The following is a 15,456-nucleotide window of genomic DNA, read 5'->3' as shown; positions in this document are numbered from 1 at the left end:
AGAGGGCCTCATCTGCTTGGTCTTCCTGGTCAGGTGGCCTGTAGCAGACCCCCACCATATTTTTAGTTTTTAATAGTTTGAACAGTGTTTTAAAGATATGCAGTGCCCTGAAGTTATGATTATTAGATGTGCTAATGAAGATGCTCTCATAAAAATAATAAAAGACTTAAATTTATTGGGGTGAGATGGGAGAATATGTGTGAGGACGTTGGCAGAGGGAAACTAGCCTTTCCATCCTGTCCCTTCTCTGTTAAAGTAAGGAAATACAAGGGGTGGTCCCTCATTACATCTGCAGGTTGTGACAGTGTGGCCTTGTTAGGTATATTAAAGTGGCATCTGCCCTCCTTTTGGTGAGTTGTTTTTGTTGGGTTTTTTACAATAGAGATAATTTTTTGAGGTGACATCCTGCAAAATTAAACTCCGTTGAGAGTCTTATTGCTGATTTTTGCACAACCAGGATTTTTTAATATGTTGAGGCAGCTGTGGAGTGAGCTTTCTCTCCTGAAATAGTTTGGAGGAAGGTTTTCCATTTGCTAGGTTTAGCTCTTTTCCTGAAAAATTGCTATGCTCTATCAGTGGCAGAGAAAATGGTCCATTTTGAAGCCTTACACCTGCGATGCCCGCTTGCTCTTCCCAGGGGCACCATACCTTTGCAAGAGATTCCAGGTCCAGCTGAATAACCTAGCTCTCCAAAGAACAAACAGACCAAACCCAGCTTCTTGTTCCTGCAGTGCAATGGAGGGAGTCACGAGTGAGTCAGGAGGATGAGCTGCAGCTGGGGACTGGGTCACTGTCAAATGGGAACCTTGTGTAGCTCTGGGTTACCCATAACTTCAACTGCAAGAATTTTAGGGAGGTTCCTCCAGGTGGTAGGTTGACAAGGCAAGAGCTGGTACTTAGTGTGACAACAAGACTTCTGAGTGTCTGAGGAGCTGGCTAGGTTTATCTGAGGCATGATGTGCTGGGAAAGGTGTGAAAGAATTAAATTACTCAGTGCAGAAAAAAAATTGGCCCCATACCTTTCCATCCCAGTTCAAAGCAACCCAAAAGCTAGAAATTTAGTGTCACTTTTGAAAAAGTGTGTTGGTCAGCATACTTTCCCCTGGGTGCTTTATGTAGATTTTTGTTGTTATAATATCAGTAATCTGGTAGAGTGAGGAAACAATTTTACAATCTAAGTAATTTTTTCAAAGCTTGCAAAGTAATTAAAAAGTTATACAAATATATACTGTGGAAGTGCTTTCATCTCTCTATGCCACTGTGGTTTCACAGCCGCAATTATTTAGATTTATGTAGGCAAATACCAAGCCATGCCATGTAAGGAACTAAGTGTTTTTGCCATAAATGAGAAAAAATCTCCCACAAAGCAACAGATTCCCTTCCCCTGCAGACTATTTCCCTTGCTTGGAGGGAAGAGCCTGTGAAGTCTCAGTTTGACAAGAGTCGGGGAGCTCTGAAAGAACCATATAAATAATCTTTTATGTATTTTTCTTTGAAAAACACAACCAAAACGCAACTTTCTCCTGTAGTCCTCAAGGGCTGGTTCGGGCTGAGGGTCCCCCCAGCTGCTGCTGTCAGATGAACATCCAGGCTCTCCCAGGTGTCAGGCGCTGGCTGCTTTGTGGGTTTGGGGTGGGACTGCTCTTCAGGCAAGCGGGAAATAAATGGAGGTAAATACACTCCTCAAAAGTGTCTTTAAACTCAGCAGGCAGTTTAAAGAGCTGTCTGGTCCTTTAGTTTAAATATAATCCTGTGTGATGGTAGAAAACTGTTACTGTAGATCAGTGGTCGCAGACCAAGAGAAGTTACCCACAGCCTTGGAGAAGGCTCAAAGACCGTATATTTAAAAAATCTTTCACCCTGAGAGATTATCTGTTATGACTAAAATGAAACACAGTGGCAGAAAGGTGAAGGACATGTTATTTCTGTTCCTATATCGTCTTTGTTAAGTAAAATGAAAGCATTCACCTTCCAGAGACATCACCTGAAAGCTTTTGTGGGTACTTTATGCGCTAGTGTGCTTTCCCTGTACAATGATAAAATCAATCAAAAGAAGAAAAAAAAAAAAAAGGCTGCACAGAAAAATACTGTTAAAAAAGAGATTATATTTATATATAGAAGGTTTGTGGCTTTCAGCTATTACCTTTGTACAAAGAGAAATGCTTTGTCGTCGTGCCAAAAGCATAGGAAAACCAACAAATCATTCTTTCTGGATTTAAATATACCCCAGAGTTTCTAGACAGCTGTACGTGTGTGTTTTCAAATGGCTCCTTGAGTGTTCTTACCTCCTTCTGCAACAACGGAAAGGGAGTTACCAAAATCTCAGTCAGTTTGGTGTGAACATTTTTGGTGTACACCATGTTATTTCAGAAAAGTTCCGAGGAATATAGTACAGTGTAACTGTGCTATTTAGTTTATAGAAGGATCCTCTTTAAACGCTTATATTGAGCATGACATTTTATAGAAGTACTCTGACATTTGGTGCCTAAGGGTGACAAATAATCGTGTTTAATTCATAAAGAATGTTTCCCTTAAGAAATCCTTTATATATGTAAAAAAAAAAAAAAAAAATTACCAAGGGTTTTTCAGGCTCTGTGTAGATCTTTGAGGACTTGATCTGTATTTTTTTTTTTTTTTAAATTTTTTTTCCGCCAGTTGTTGGAATAGGGTCCTTAAGCTGCATATTGCCTTCAGTGCTTTGCTTTGTGAGCTGGTAAATACACAAGAGAGCTTCCCCTCAGGGTCTCAGTCCTCTTTTATGGGCTGGTGGAGGCCAAGTAAGTCAGAGACTTGTGCTGAACTTCATTGTATTGCTTCTGAGGGTCTGCTCCAGCCAAGGTGGAGCTATCAGTTGTTCCCAGGCCCTTCAGGCTGGTTTGTTGACTGTCATGTGTATCATGCCTGGCTTTGTGAGAAACAACAGTGAATCAGTTTGATTATTCGGTCTGTTGGATAATCCCTTCAGAGAACCATGGCCTCGAGCTCCAGAATGTGGTGTTCCAGTTATTCCTCTCTCTTTTTTTCTAGATCCAGATAGGTCGTATCACACCATAATGCAATCATAGCATCAGCTGAAATAGCACATAGTAAATATATTGGCAACATGCAATAACGTTTTTATACAGAGAAACATCACTTGGTATTTTATGCTGAAACCTTTTTTCTGTTTTATTGCTGGTTCTCATCTGTTCAGTTTCTTGGAGACTTGAATTCTTGAATAACTTTCTGAAATGTGCATTATTTTACAGACCTGAACCTACACTATGTTTATACTTCCCTGAAGTGTATTTGATCTTCTGGATTTAGAAATTTCAACCTCACTTGAAGTTTTCAGCTTGAGATGCAGTTTTTGATACAGCTTTTCTTTAAAGGGTAGGCAGAGGAAAAAATAAATAATGGGATCAAGGCACACATTTGCAGCAGACAGTACAAGAGTAAACTCCTTTGCGTAGAACAGAGTTTTTTTTGACTGGCAGTTGAATTGTGAGCTAGTTTGACTTAGAGTGTATGGTATTCTGCAGAGGTGATAGGGTACAAAGCAAATGACAAATACAAACATTATACTGAATATATTACGGCTGATTTTTCTCTTGGTCACATCTGAGTTCCTTCTGAATTTTTTATAAGAGCTATATATTTTTTTTGATATAGAAGTGTAAAAAATTATTAGCAGAAGAAAAACAACCCAGAATATCCCTGTGCAAATATAACTTGACGCCTTATGCCACTGTCTGCCAAGCTCACTTTTAAGACCTATACATTTTCTGGAATAACTTTCTTTAGTGATTTCATTAGTCAAAATAATATTTGGAAATGATATAAGCATTAACAATAGCCATATGATTATAGAGACCACCTTACTGTAGTTAACCGTGTGAACAAAGGAGGTGAATAAAGGCTTTACAATTTTGTAGTATCTGTCAAAACCTATGAGGCCAAAAAATGTTATCCCGATATACATGTTTGTATAAAAAACAACAGCAGAGTATCTGCACACAAATGTGTTGAGCTGTGGAGGTGCAATTTCTGAATCGGCAAGAATTTTGAAAGGAAATGTCAAGCTCATTAGGAGATCGGCAACAACGATGTTTTTGAGATAGACAATAAAACTCTTTTTGCTAGAAACATACAGAAAGATCCATGCTGCCACACCGTTCAGCAGGAGTCCTACTATGAAAATTAAACAGTAGACCAGGGGAATGACTGTCTTGGTTATTACTGTGCTGTGACTGCAGTTGTTGCCCGAGGAGTTTGTGCTGGAGTTGAACATCTCACAGTATCTTTGTTCCTAGAAGCAGAGAAAAATTATCTCAGTAAGATAAAATGGTGCTATGCTTTCCATTAATTAGTATAAGATTTCTACTCTTAGTTCAAAATAAACTTGGCATACTTCTCAGAAATCACCACATTATCAGTTCCAGCAGGGATGCATAGTAAGTATTTTCCAAGTGGTGCCATCTCACTTTTTGATGATGTTCAAGAGCATACTGCTGTTCTGAACAGAGAATCCATTTGCTTCTCTGTTTGACTTTAATCCATTGTCTTCAAGCCCTGTGCTGCCCCTTTTCTGCAGGTATAAGCCTACATGCTGCGAACTAGGAGGGGGACTGAGCCACAGTGATTTTGTGACTCTAAATACATCTCATTAACCCTTAAGGACCAGTATGTATTTTTAGCATTGGTTTACCAGGAAGCATGTGAGGGATATGAATATTCTTTGTACAAGTATTCTGTTTTGTATACAGGCATAGAAAACACTCCTCTGTTAGTCAGGTGTGGAAATACCTAGTGTATGCCAATATTTTCTAATGTTCACTTGAAAGAAAGCCTTATGTGCAGCTAGCACAGTTCGCTTTAAACTTTTACTTTTAGTAGCACAACATACAGGAGTGTCTGTGTGTTAGCATAATGTAGAAGCTAGAGCTGTCCTCTCAAGTCATTCAGATTTAAATTTTAGAGGATGTCCAAGAAGAAATCACATCTGCTGTCTGCTTTTCTTTGACAGAATGTTTACGGGGGTGGATTATCCTCTGTAGGGAGGGCAGAACAGATATAGATACAATGCTGTTGTATTTGGCAAATGAAAACCTAGGCAACTGGAAAACACATGCCATGGAGCTGGGGGGAAAAAAAAACACCCCATCTTTTAGAAAATAAAGAATTTCCTTATTGCCACAATTCAGAGTTGGTAGCTGATGCCTCTGTGTAGCAGATTGGTGCAACCTTGCAATAACTAGAAATGGAAATTTTCTTTTAAATAGGTAAAATTGTTTCCTTTGGTATATTGTTTTCTGTATCTCTTTTGCAGACACTGTAAAGGCTGACCAGCTTAGGTGCTGTTCTGGAACTTGCATGGATCAGTGGAGCAATGGAACAGGTGTTACCCGGGTTCGCACCCGAAGTCTGCAGTTAATCTCTTCCTGGTAGATCTCCCATAAGAAGACCTGCCATCCTATCTTTATGTTTAAGCTCTAGTCATCAAGGCGTTTGTTTTTGTTTGGTTGGGTTTTTAAAGGAAAAAGATGGTGTGGAGAGTGGGTGTTATAGCTACCATGTGAATAGGTGTGTTAGGATTAGGAGGTGATAATGGGTAAGGTTTGGGGTGATATTGCTAAAACTAGAAGGATCTCCACTTTTCCCTCTGTATCCTTCAACCATCCACTCAGACAACTGGAAAGCACCAGTAACTACTGGCATTTTTATTTAAGATGGTAACATGCTGTATTTGAAAACTGTTCTCCTCCTGCTGCCAAAGTCCAAGCTAGACTCTGTAAATCTTTCAATATCAATGGCTTGTCCTTACCTTTCTTGATTTGGCAGCTGTGGTGCTTTTTGTTAAGGGTCTAGAGCGCCTTCCATTCTCAGGCACAGGGCCTCTTCTCTTGCTGGGAGACCTATGTGAGAGACAGGAAAATATAGTTGTTAGAGTTATGTATCATAACATAGGACAGTGTAATTCTGCGATGCTGAGGGGTTCCCACAGTGCAGTGCCTGTTTAGACCATCTAATGATCAGTACTGCAGACAAGTCTTCAGATCTTTCAGCAGGACTTCAAAATTGGCTAGGGACAGAGTCATAGAGCAGTCACGTTCAACCTAGAACCCATCACTGCATGGGTGAGGCTAGAGGCTTTTTTGTCCCCCCTACCGTGCATCACGTCATTTGTGTTCATGATCAATTTTATCTGCTCTTTTTGTCACCTAGTCACACACTCAGCTCTTTCCGAAAGGCCTTGTCCCTACTGCTCTGAATAATTTGGCACTGATAGCGAACACTGTCACCTCGCTAGCCTGTTCCCTCCATCAGTCGTGGGTCCCAGTGTGGATCCTGTAGGAGTTATGGTGATGTGGTACCATGAGGCCTAACTCCTGTGCTCCGGTAAAGAATCAGTCTAGCAGAGTGGCCTTCATGCAGCTGCTTGGTGCTTCTGGATCCTCATAACCACAGCCACCGTGATGGCTGCACTCCTCTGCTGATTTGTGGATTGCAGAGATGGGTTGCATGGAGTCGGCAGAAGGCATGCTTCCACTTTATACAGGAGCTGCCCTTTCATGCTTGTTCTGGTTGCATTCTTGTTCAAGCTGCCCTTAAACCTTCATAATGAGAACATCCTCTTCTCTCATGAGAACATGAGAACTTGCAGTGGCTCCACCAAGTGATTTGCGGCTTGAAATGAGCATAGATATTCACCCCTCATTCCACGTTGGGGTTCATCTGGAAACTGAATACTCCTCACTTGATGTTAATTGGTGGGTCAATTTAGGACCTTTTTGTCCAAATGCTACTTGAGGTGATGACTAAGCTTAAGGATTCTTTTTTTTTTCTTTTCCCCAATTCTTAAAACATTGCTGTTTTTTTTGCTGCTGCGTAACCACTGCTATTTGCTGGCGTGTGTTGGAGGGTTTGTATTAGCACCCTGCAATTTGTGATTTGTATGTGAGAATAGCCTTTCATACTTGAGCAGCGTTTCACGTTCAAATGCTTGGTCCAGCATAAAGTATATTTATTCTATGTAAATAATATCAACGAGTTGTGCATAACCAGCAAACTTGATTCACCAAATTAACAAGATTGATTTGGTAAAATATATAAAAGTTTCGAACTTTCTCAGTTTGCAAATCATGTTGTCTTGGCAAAATACACAAAAGGAAAGTTGCATAAACCATTAAAAATGCTTAGTTCCTTCTGTACTCAAACTCTTATGCTATCATTTGTAACACTTCCAGTATCATTAAGGCACTTTTTCTTGATCTCTGTAACTTGGCTGTCAAATTTCAAAGTTCATAGCTGCTTTACTGAACATAAGAATAATATTTACAAGTTGTTTGTGGTTTTTTTTTTACCCTGAATATAACGAAGTTTCTGTAGTACTGAGTGCACGTTTTAGCTTTTTATGGAAATGAATGCAGCTGCTTGATAAATAAATATGCAATGCAATTACTGGGTCAGGAATTATTGACAGTGGTCACTGTCCCCAGAAATCTTTTTTGAACTGCAAAATGGAGTTCATCAGGGAAGATCATCATGCCAAATGTTATCTCTGATGTTACGAGAAATCTAGAGAAGGAGGAAGCACAATACAGAAAACACAGCAGTTGCGAATTGTGCTCAGTTGTGCTAAAGAATAATCTTCTTTTTACGATTTTTCTTTCTAATGTGGTAGGAATATTGGTAGTGGTCTGAAGTTGCAATCCCGGCGACGCTGGTGTAATCCAGTCAGAAAGCAGCCCCCAGTTTGGACGTGTGTCCCTGGCCACTGCAGCATGAGCTGCCTGCCCCGCTCTCCGGAGCTCCCGCTCTGAGCAGTGTGCGGGCGGCCGCTGGCTGGAAACCATCAGAGCAGGCTGCTGTGGGTCTCCTTGGGGGGCTTAAAAGGGTGGACATGCTCACTTGTTCGTTAGGAGACGGACCAGTGGAGGGAAATAAAAGCATGGCCTGTTAGCTGTGATTTGCAGGAGGTGGGATCCTGTCTCTTCATTCTCCGGGTTGCTCTCTGAAGGCACTCAGCTGGGCGTTCTGGAGGGGTGTTCTGGGGGGTCAGAGCTGGCAGGGGCAGGCAGGGGCTGTCCAAGGGAAAGCCACTCTCCTCCGGTCGCCTGGGCATTTCTCAGCTGGTGTATGCTCAGGGCTGGTCTGCTCCCTTTCCGCATTTCCACAAAGGTGCCTGACCTGGCAGCCGGTGGGGTAGGTGCCAGGGTGGAGACGTTCAGGGTCCATGGTTGTAATTGCTGGTCTCCTTTAGAAGGCATTTTTTGCAGTGACTGTGGAGATATGTTGGTATGTTTCACTCCTTGCAAGTTTGCCAAGAGACTAAGATTTCGTTATTTTTCTGTTCTTATTATAACATTTGTCATAAGGCAATGTCTGTATTTAATACTTAAGAGAATAAAAGTATGCAAAATACACTACATACTATTTCAGCCCTTTAAAATGGTGTATTGGGTGGTGGTAGTTCTTGTTTGTCATAGATGCATAGAATGTAGCGGAGGAAAATGGGATGAATAGTCAAATTAGGGTGACAGAAAAAATAAAATAGCATTCCTGTTGCAGGAAGTAGTAAGCGAGTAACTGTGAGATATCATCGTATGTGGTGATGCTCAGTGCACACTTCCTCTGGCGTGGCTCAGAGAAAAGGGGGGGTCAATAAGTGTGGCAGTAACTTCTCGAGGGTGTTGGTTCCTTGCTGCTGTGCCTTCCAGCTCTTGCTTTCAGGACCACTCACATCTGGTGTGAGAAGAAGACAGAGGACTGCGTGAGCCATGTTTCTACTCAGGCTGCTCATCAGGGTGCCAGTGAGAGTAGCGTCCCCTGTGAAAGTGTCTGAGAAAGGCCATGTGTCCCGTGAAGGTCGCTGCTGCTGCGTCCTCATGAGTGGCAGTGGCTCCTGCCGACCCAGGTGAGCCTTGGTGATGCTGTGGGTATGTCCTGTCTGCAGCTATGGTTAGTAAGGGGAAGAACAGAAGCGTAAACACCACTTTACTTCTTAACAGTACTTCTCACTTTTGATCCAAAAAAGCAAAATTCAGGATAGACTAGTGAGGAGATAGCAATCGGTGATGGAGGGAGGTATTTTTTTATGCTATGATATTTTATTTACAAACTCCTGACTTCCCGAGCATGGGATGAATCAAACAAAAAGCTGGACTCAGACCTCTTCCGACTCAGAACGCCATCCTTTGGGGCTTTCTTAAGATCGCATGCCAGTCCTGATGGTGCTGTCGAGCCTTGTGAGCTATCTGCCTTGTGTACTGTCTTTTTCCTCCTGCGGGCATCTCATCCCCAAGCCCTTCACAGTCACCTCTTCTGCCAGCGTCCCCATTTAGCATCACTAATGCCTGTGCAGGGACTGCAGCCCTTCGAATGACCTGGTAGGCAGGGACCCCACGTCACCTAGTGGGATGGCAGCACCCTGACCACCGTTGCATCCGTCTGCAGCCCTTTGCTTTGCACTGGGCAGCAGCAGGTCCTAGCCTGGATTGTCTTTTCTTCCTCATCTCTTAACTGAAGGGAGCAGCTGACTTGCTCAGTTTGGAAGAAATTTCCTATATCATCTAACCTTTAAAATGTTATTTTAACAAAAACCATGGAATAAAGCGGTGACATCTTTTGTGACATCTCTTTGTCGGGACTATATTTGCCCCGGCTGCCTGTATTCTTTTGGTTGGTTGTACAATTCCTGGGAGGGTGTGTCTGTGCAGATTTGACCTTCTTTGTATAACATAGCCAATATTCGTAAATCCTTACGAATTAATGATTGTATCTGTGTTTCTCATTCCTTATATTTGCAAAAACAATTCCCAAGCTTGTAAGTTCAGTGCATTACAAACATTTCCTGCCAGTGATTGGGCTGAGGAGTCCCGTTAACACCCTTCAGAAGTATGCAGAATTGCAGTATAAAGTCTTGACTTTTTTTACGATTGTGAATGAATTCCCATTTCCAGTTGGATACAAAACATCTGTTTCTAATACTGATGCAGATCTGAGTACTGAGCTTTTGTTCTGCTTGCTCCCCTCCTTCCTTCCTCTCCTCCCCATCTGCTCACCCTTAAGAAAAGAAAAAAATGTTGCAAGCTGATATTTTCAGCTAATGCGGTGATGAGGAAAATAAACGTTTTTATCCCCATGTTAGATCAAAGTAACGTAGCGTACTGCACTGCCCCGGCAGGAGGCAGGGGTTGTGGGTGAATTAGGTGAGCGAGGGGGCGTGGGGAGTGCAGAGCACCGTGAGCCCCACGCCTTCCAGCTGGACTCGCTTCTGCTTGGCCGCAGGGTGGTCCGGCTGTGCCCACACTGCGCCACCAGCCGCGCGCTCAGCGTGTCGCCCTCCCGCGCATCGCTTCTGCCGAGTTCACAAACCAAGCTTAAGTAAAAAAATTACTGCTGTTAACTTGGCAGGAGAAAGTGTGCCACGTAAAATTGCACCAGTTAGTGCAGACAGCGTTTAGCATTGACAGCATTTTATAACAGATTTTCCTGACCAAAGTTATTACAGGCAATTAGATCATATGTGATGTTTTCTTGGCGTGTATGATTAATTTCTGGTGTTCTGAAGGACAAAGTGAGTGAGGAGAGCCAACAGGTATAAAGAGCAGCTGTAACAAGATTGTTTATTTCTTGTTAAAATAGCAGGCTCTTTGAAGGGCAGGGTAAGCTTGTTTGGTTGCAGTGTGAGGATACCTCAAGGGTAGAATTTTATTTCTGTCTTGCAAAACCCACCAGTAATTGTTTCATTTCTTCTTATTGTCCAGGAGTCCCTATGCTACTTTTTAAATCTGAAATTTAACAGCCTGATTTTACTGATAAGTTAAATTTTTCATTCTATTTTTATTTCTGATTTTTAGACAAGGGTCTAAATTATTCTAAGCCCACAACCTTTTAGCGTTAAAAGATTAGAACCTATGAAGTATCTGTGTAAACCCTGATACTCACGCTGAAACTGGGCAATACTTTGAGCTGTTTGCATGTAGGATCATTTTCAGATCTAACCCAAATATTCCATTTTTTTAATTAGGCCTCAGAAAACCCCCACCGAGATAATTCCTATCTCCCATCAGTTATAGTATCTGAATTAAGGAGTAGTGGATGTAAGAGGAGAAGTTAGGACCAGGGTATTAGGAACGGTCAGTTTATGATTTGATATTAGAGGATTAAACAGACCAGCTTTTAGAAGCAACTGTCCTATCAAATTTGTAATTATTCTAGTATGAGTATGTCAATAAAACATTTTAATTATTAGTAGTTTTATTGTCCCAAAACTGGGTATTTAAAAGAAGTAAAATGTGGCTCAAATAAAGAAATTGTTCCCTTTAATATTCTATTTTAATAGTAAGGTCTAAATTATTCTAAGCCCACAACCTTTTAGCGTTAAAAGATTAGAACCTATGAAGTATCTGTGTAAACCCTGATACTCACGCTGAAACTGGGCAATACTTTGAGCTGTTTGCATGTAGGATCATTTTCAGATCTAACCCAAATATTCCATTTTTTTAATTAGGCCTCAGAAAACCCCCACCGAGATAATTCCTATCTCCCATCAGTTATAGTATCTGAATTAAGGAGTAGTGGATGTAAGAGGAGAAGTTAGGACCAGGGTATTAGGAACGGTCAGTTTATGATTTGATATTAGAGGATTAAACAGACCAGCTTTTAGAAGCAACTGTCCTATCAAATTTGTAATTATTCTAGTATGAGTATGTCAATAAAACATTTTAATTATTAGTAGTTTTATTGTCCCAAAACTGGGTATTTAAAAGAAGTAAAATGTGGCTCAAATAAAGAAATTGTTCCCTTTAATATTCTATTTAAATAGTAACATTTGTCATTTAAATATTTGATTTTTAATTCTATTTTCTGATGTTTTAAACTATGAGTTTTACATAGTTATGTTTCCTCAGTCATAAATTAAAACAAAAGTAGCTGCTTAAGAAAAACATCTTTTGCTAAGATACACAATACAGAGCAATCCTTGCCTGTAGATCAGCAGTCTTTGGTGGCGTAGCTTGAGGCTGTTCCGTGTCTCAGACTAATAGGTGTGGGAGTTTGTCTGCCTTGATTTTCTGTATTTATTTACCGTTATGACTGCTCATTTGTGTTCTCATTAATTTGTTTGTGGTTTGCATAACGCGTGGATGACTTCCTGTTCACCTTATTTGTCAATTAAGAAAAACCCAACCTGTAGTGGCAGTTATTTAAAAATTAAAAGAGAACGTTTGAGAGCATTGGTAATGTACAGAAACATGTAATGAAAAGGCAGAGTCTTTCACCTGGAAAGAAGTATAAAATTGCACGTGTGGTCCCTCTTCAGCTGTGAAACAGATTTACAGAATAAGCCCTTTACAACTGCCTTATAATATAAAACACCATAAAAACTGTGTAAGCTGCAGCGGATTCTGTTACTTACTGGCTGGAGTGCAGTCTTCTGTCTGCTCTGCTTTACCCATTGGCTGCTCCTTCGCAGCTGGATGAGCTTCAGTTCTTTAAGCAAATGCTTTGCAGTATTATTTTCATTATCTGCTTCGGTAGTGATAGTGGTTCAGAGTGTGCTGTATCTCTGCAAGCAGAAAGTTGAAGAGCTGGTGAGTCGTGCCTTGCCGCTTGGCCAAATGTGGTCGAGATCTCAAGTGCTGCAGATGGTCCGTGCTATTTTCGTGCACTTACATGTACTTCCATGAAGATCAGCGTTGAACTGGTTTCAAGAAAGACACGTTTGTGCAGTTGGCAAAGCAGTAAGCGATCTTAAGTTAAGGGCTCGTGTGTTCTTTTCTTAAACTGTTCCCAGGCCTAGCTGCGACCTTTTCTGTAAAGCTTACTACTCTGATAGCTTCTGCTTTTGTTAATGGGAGTGTTCTGAACTGGAGCGCACAGGGTTACGTCGTGGTTGCTCAGGGCATGCTCAAAGGCTGAGAGATGTATTCTTGGGATAAGTGATGAATCTTTGGTGTATGGCTTTTTTCTTTTTCTTCTTTTTTTTTTCCCCTCTTTTATTTTCTTTCAACCTTAATCACCTGCCTGTCTTCCTTCCTTCCTGTTCTTCCCATACGTTTACTGGGAGGCTTTGAAATCAAGCACAAAATTAGTGGAAATGTATGGTAATGGAAAAGCTAATATCTTTTCTATGAATCTGGGAAAGTAGTATATTCTGAGAGACATCTGAGGTTTAGGGAGAGAAATTGAGGTTTATATGTTTATTTTTAAAAAAGTGAAATATGTAAGTTGTGTACATTAGTGTTAATAAATATTTAGTACCTGACTTGAGCTCTGCTTTACGGTGCATAACTCAAACCCTCCATTAAATACCCAGTTTCCTCATGGACTTTCCTTCTGTGAGTGTTTATTACCTTACAAGAAGGGGCCCAAAGGCATGGACAAATGAATGTACCTTCTGCTAATGCACTGCTGCCGTGTACGTGTCCTTTACTCAGAGCCAGTGTGTGTTAACCTGAACCTGTAGTCCCTTCCTGCCTTCCCCCAAATTTCACTGAATCTTTCTTGATGAAATAAGGGGGTATCTTCAGAGACAAAATTGTCGTTACATTATTGAGTACTCTTGCCCCTCTCTCATTTCTGAGACTCCCAGATCAAAGCCATAATGGTCAATTATTCATTGCTTTTGGGTGATGAGTTTGCATGTTCGTTTCATTGACAGTTTTTAACCTGCCTTATATTCTGTTTCTGTGGCAGTGTGAGCATTCAGCTTTTCTGAGAATCTGAATCCGAGCTCTTTGGGTCTGGTAGGCAGGAGCTGTGATGTCAAAGTTTGGTTTCAGTTACTTTCTTGGGTGTCAGAGGCAGGGGTACACTGGTCCCCTCTCAGCTGCCTGGCACCGGGCTCCTTCCTCCTTGGGCAGTCTCCTTGAGCTGCAGCAGCTCCTGCGGGGATCCTGTCGCTAACAGCCTGCTTCGCTGGCACTGCTTCTGTGGGCCCTGTTGCACTACGTCTGCTCCGTGGGCTGGTGGGCTGTAGCTTTAGGATTCATGTCCCATGGACTTTGTGTGTCACACCTCATACTGTCAGGCTTCAGTTTCAAGCAAATTGAAGGAAATCTATCTGTCCTAAAGAGTCATAGCTCTTCACATGCTTCAGGAGCAGAGAGGGTTAAACTTGTAGCTTAGGAAGATGTGGTGAGTGCCAGAAGTTGCACGTTTTAACCCTCCTCATGAGGGACCATCACCCAGTGCCCTGGGAAAGCTTAGAGGAGCACTTGCATGTCCCTTTACTCTTTTCCCCCTGCCCTGCACCCATGCCACTAGTGTAACCCGTCCAGCATGCCTGCCCAGTGTGACCTGCCCTGCTTTGTTCCCAGTGCCAGCTGCTCCCCTGCGTGTGTGTGCACGTCCAGTGTCCTCATGTGCCTACACCCAACTCGGGCCCTTTCCTCTCTCTCCTGGGGGAGGCTCGATGAAGACCACCACAGGCACAGGCTGGGAGCGGCCAGGAGGAGCCGTGTTGCTTTGAGCACTTTGCCAGACTGGGAGGGCGGGGGTTTGCCAGGGATGGTGGGGGGCCGTTGAACTGCTGTTGCTGGGACGTGCTCCCTTACTGAGGCTCAATGCATCGGTGAGAGTTTCAGGCAGGGCAGGGAGCCCCAGAGAAGCCTATTCCTTCTCCTGTTCATCATGGGGTATTATTTTAACTGAAGCATGTTTTGGAAAAGTATGGATTCTGCTTCCATTCTCATTCTCGTTCCGAATGTGGAAATCAGCTAGAGAGGAATCATGCCTGTGAGCTGGGAGCCCAGTTTCACACTGTGAGACATAAGTTAGTGGCAGCACAAGCTATTTCTTCTTTACAGCTGGTTTGTGGTCCCGTGGCAGCGGACCTGGGCTTTGTGCAGGCTTGGAGGTAGCCCAGGCTGTTGGCTGTGCGACGGGAACGCGGCTCCGTGGGGGGAAGCGCTGCCGTTCCCAGCCTGCGCTCAGGCGGGCGTCCCGCTCTGCTCCTGCTGGGGCACGGGTGCCACCATCTCCTCGAGAGACTGCGCTGCCCGAAGCTGGTGTTGAGGGCTGCCCATGTCAGTGCATCTCCTGGCTGCTCCGAGCCACGAGGCCTGTTGCCTGGGAAGCCCCACTGGAGCCTGCTACTCTGGGCTGGGCTGCGGAGCGAGGAGGCTTGTCCAAGGGCAAGCCTGCCCCGTTTGCCTCTCCTCTGGCTGACCTTCTGCAGCCAGGGGAGGATCAAGCAGGATGATGCACAAGGCTTTTCAGGTGCTCCCCGGAAGGCATGCGGTCAGCCAAACTTTTCATCTCTTTCCATCCACCCTATTGTCATTTTTTGAAACAAGGATGAGAGGAATGGGTCAGATAAGGCTTTGGCTGATCACAAGTGCTTTAAAAACCTCTGGCCCTCTGAGACAGAGTTTGTAATTCATTCTAAAAAACCCCTTTCTTCCCTCCTGCCACCCCCCCCCCCCCCCCCCCCCCCCCCCACCCCCCCCACACCCACCTCCCTCATAACCC

The 15,456-nt window shown here is 42.9% G+C and overlaps 2 protein-coding genes across 2 annotated transcripts in view; one reads left to right on the top strand and one right to left on the bottom strand.

The window, feature by feature from the left end:
* MED12L (mediator complex subunit 12 like) overlaps window positions 1–15,456 on the top strand; it is a gene marked incomplete at its 3' end in the record, with an annotated part of 113,066 nt that overhangs the window by 51,091 nt on the left and 46,519 nt on the right. The window lies entirely within an intron of this gene.
* P2RY14 (purinergic receptor P2Y14) lies at window positions 2,091–12,612 on the bottom strand. Its single transcript, XM_009284250.2, has 3 exons — window positions 12,401–12,612; window positions 5,804–5,894; window positions 2,091–4,288 (listed from the first exon to the last, which is right to left on the bottom strand). The coding sequence occupies exon 3, from the start codon at window positions 4,268–4,270 to the stop codon at window positions 3,257–3,259; it is 1,014 nt and encodes a 337-aa protein (XP_009282525.1). The 5' UTR covers window positions 4,271–4,288; window positions 5,804–5,894; window positions 12,401–12,612; the 3' UTR covers window positions 2,091–3,256.

The sequence above is a fragment of the Aptenodytes forsteri genome, unplaced genomic scaffold (assembly GCF_000699145.1).
Source record: "Aptenodytes forsteri isolate BGI_AS27 unplaced genomic scaffold, ASM69914v1 Scaffold278, whole genome shotgun sequence".
In the NCBI taxonomy this organism is placed as follows: domain Eukaryota; kingdom Metazoa; phylum Chordata; class Aves; order Sphenisciformes; family Spheniscidae; genus Aptenodytes; species Aptenodytes forsteri.
Note: the sequence above shows the minus strand (reverse complement) of the source record. Positions and strands in the feature narration are given on the sequence as shown.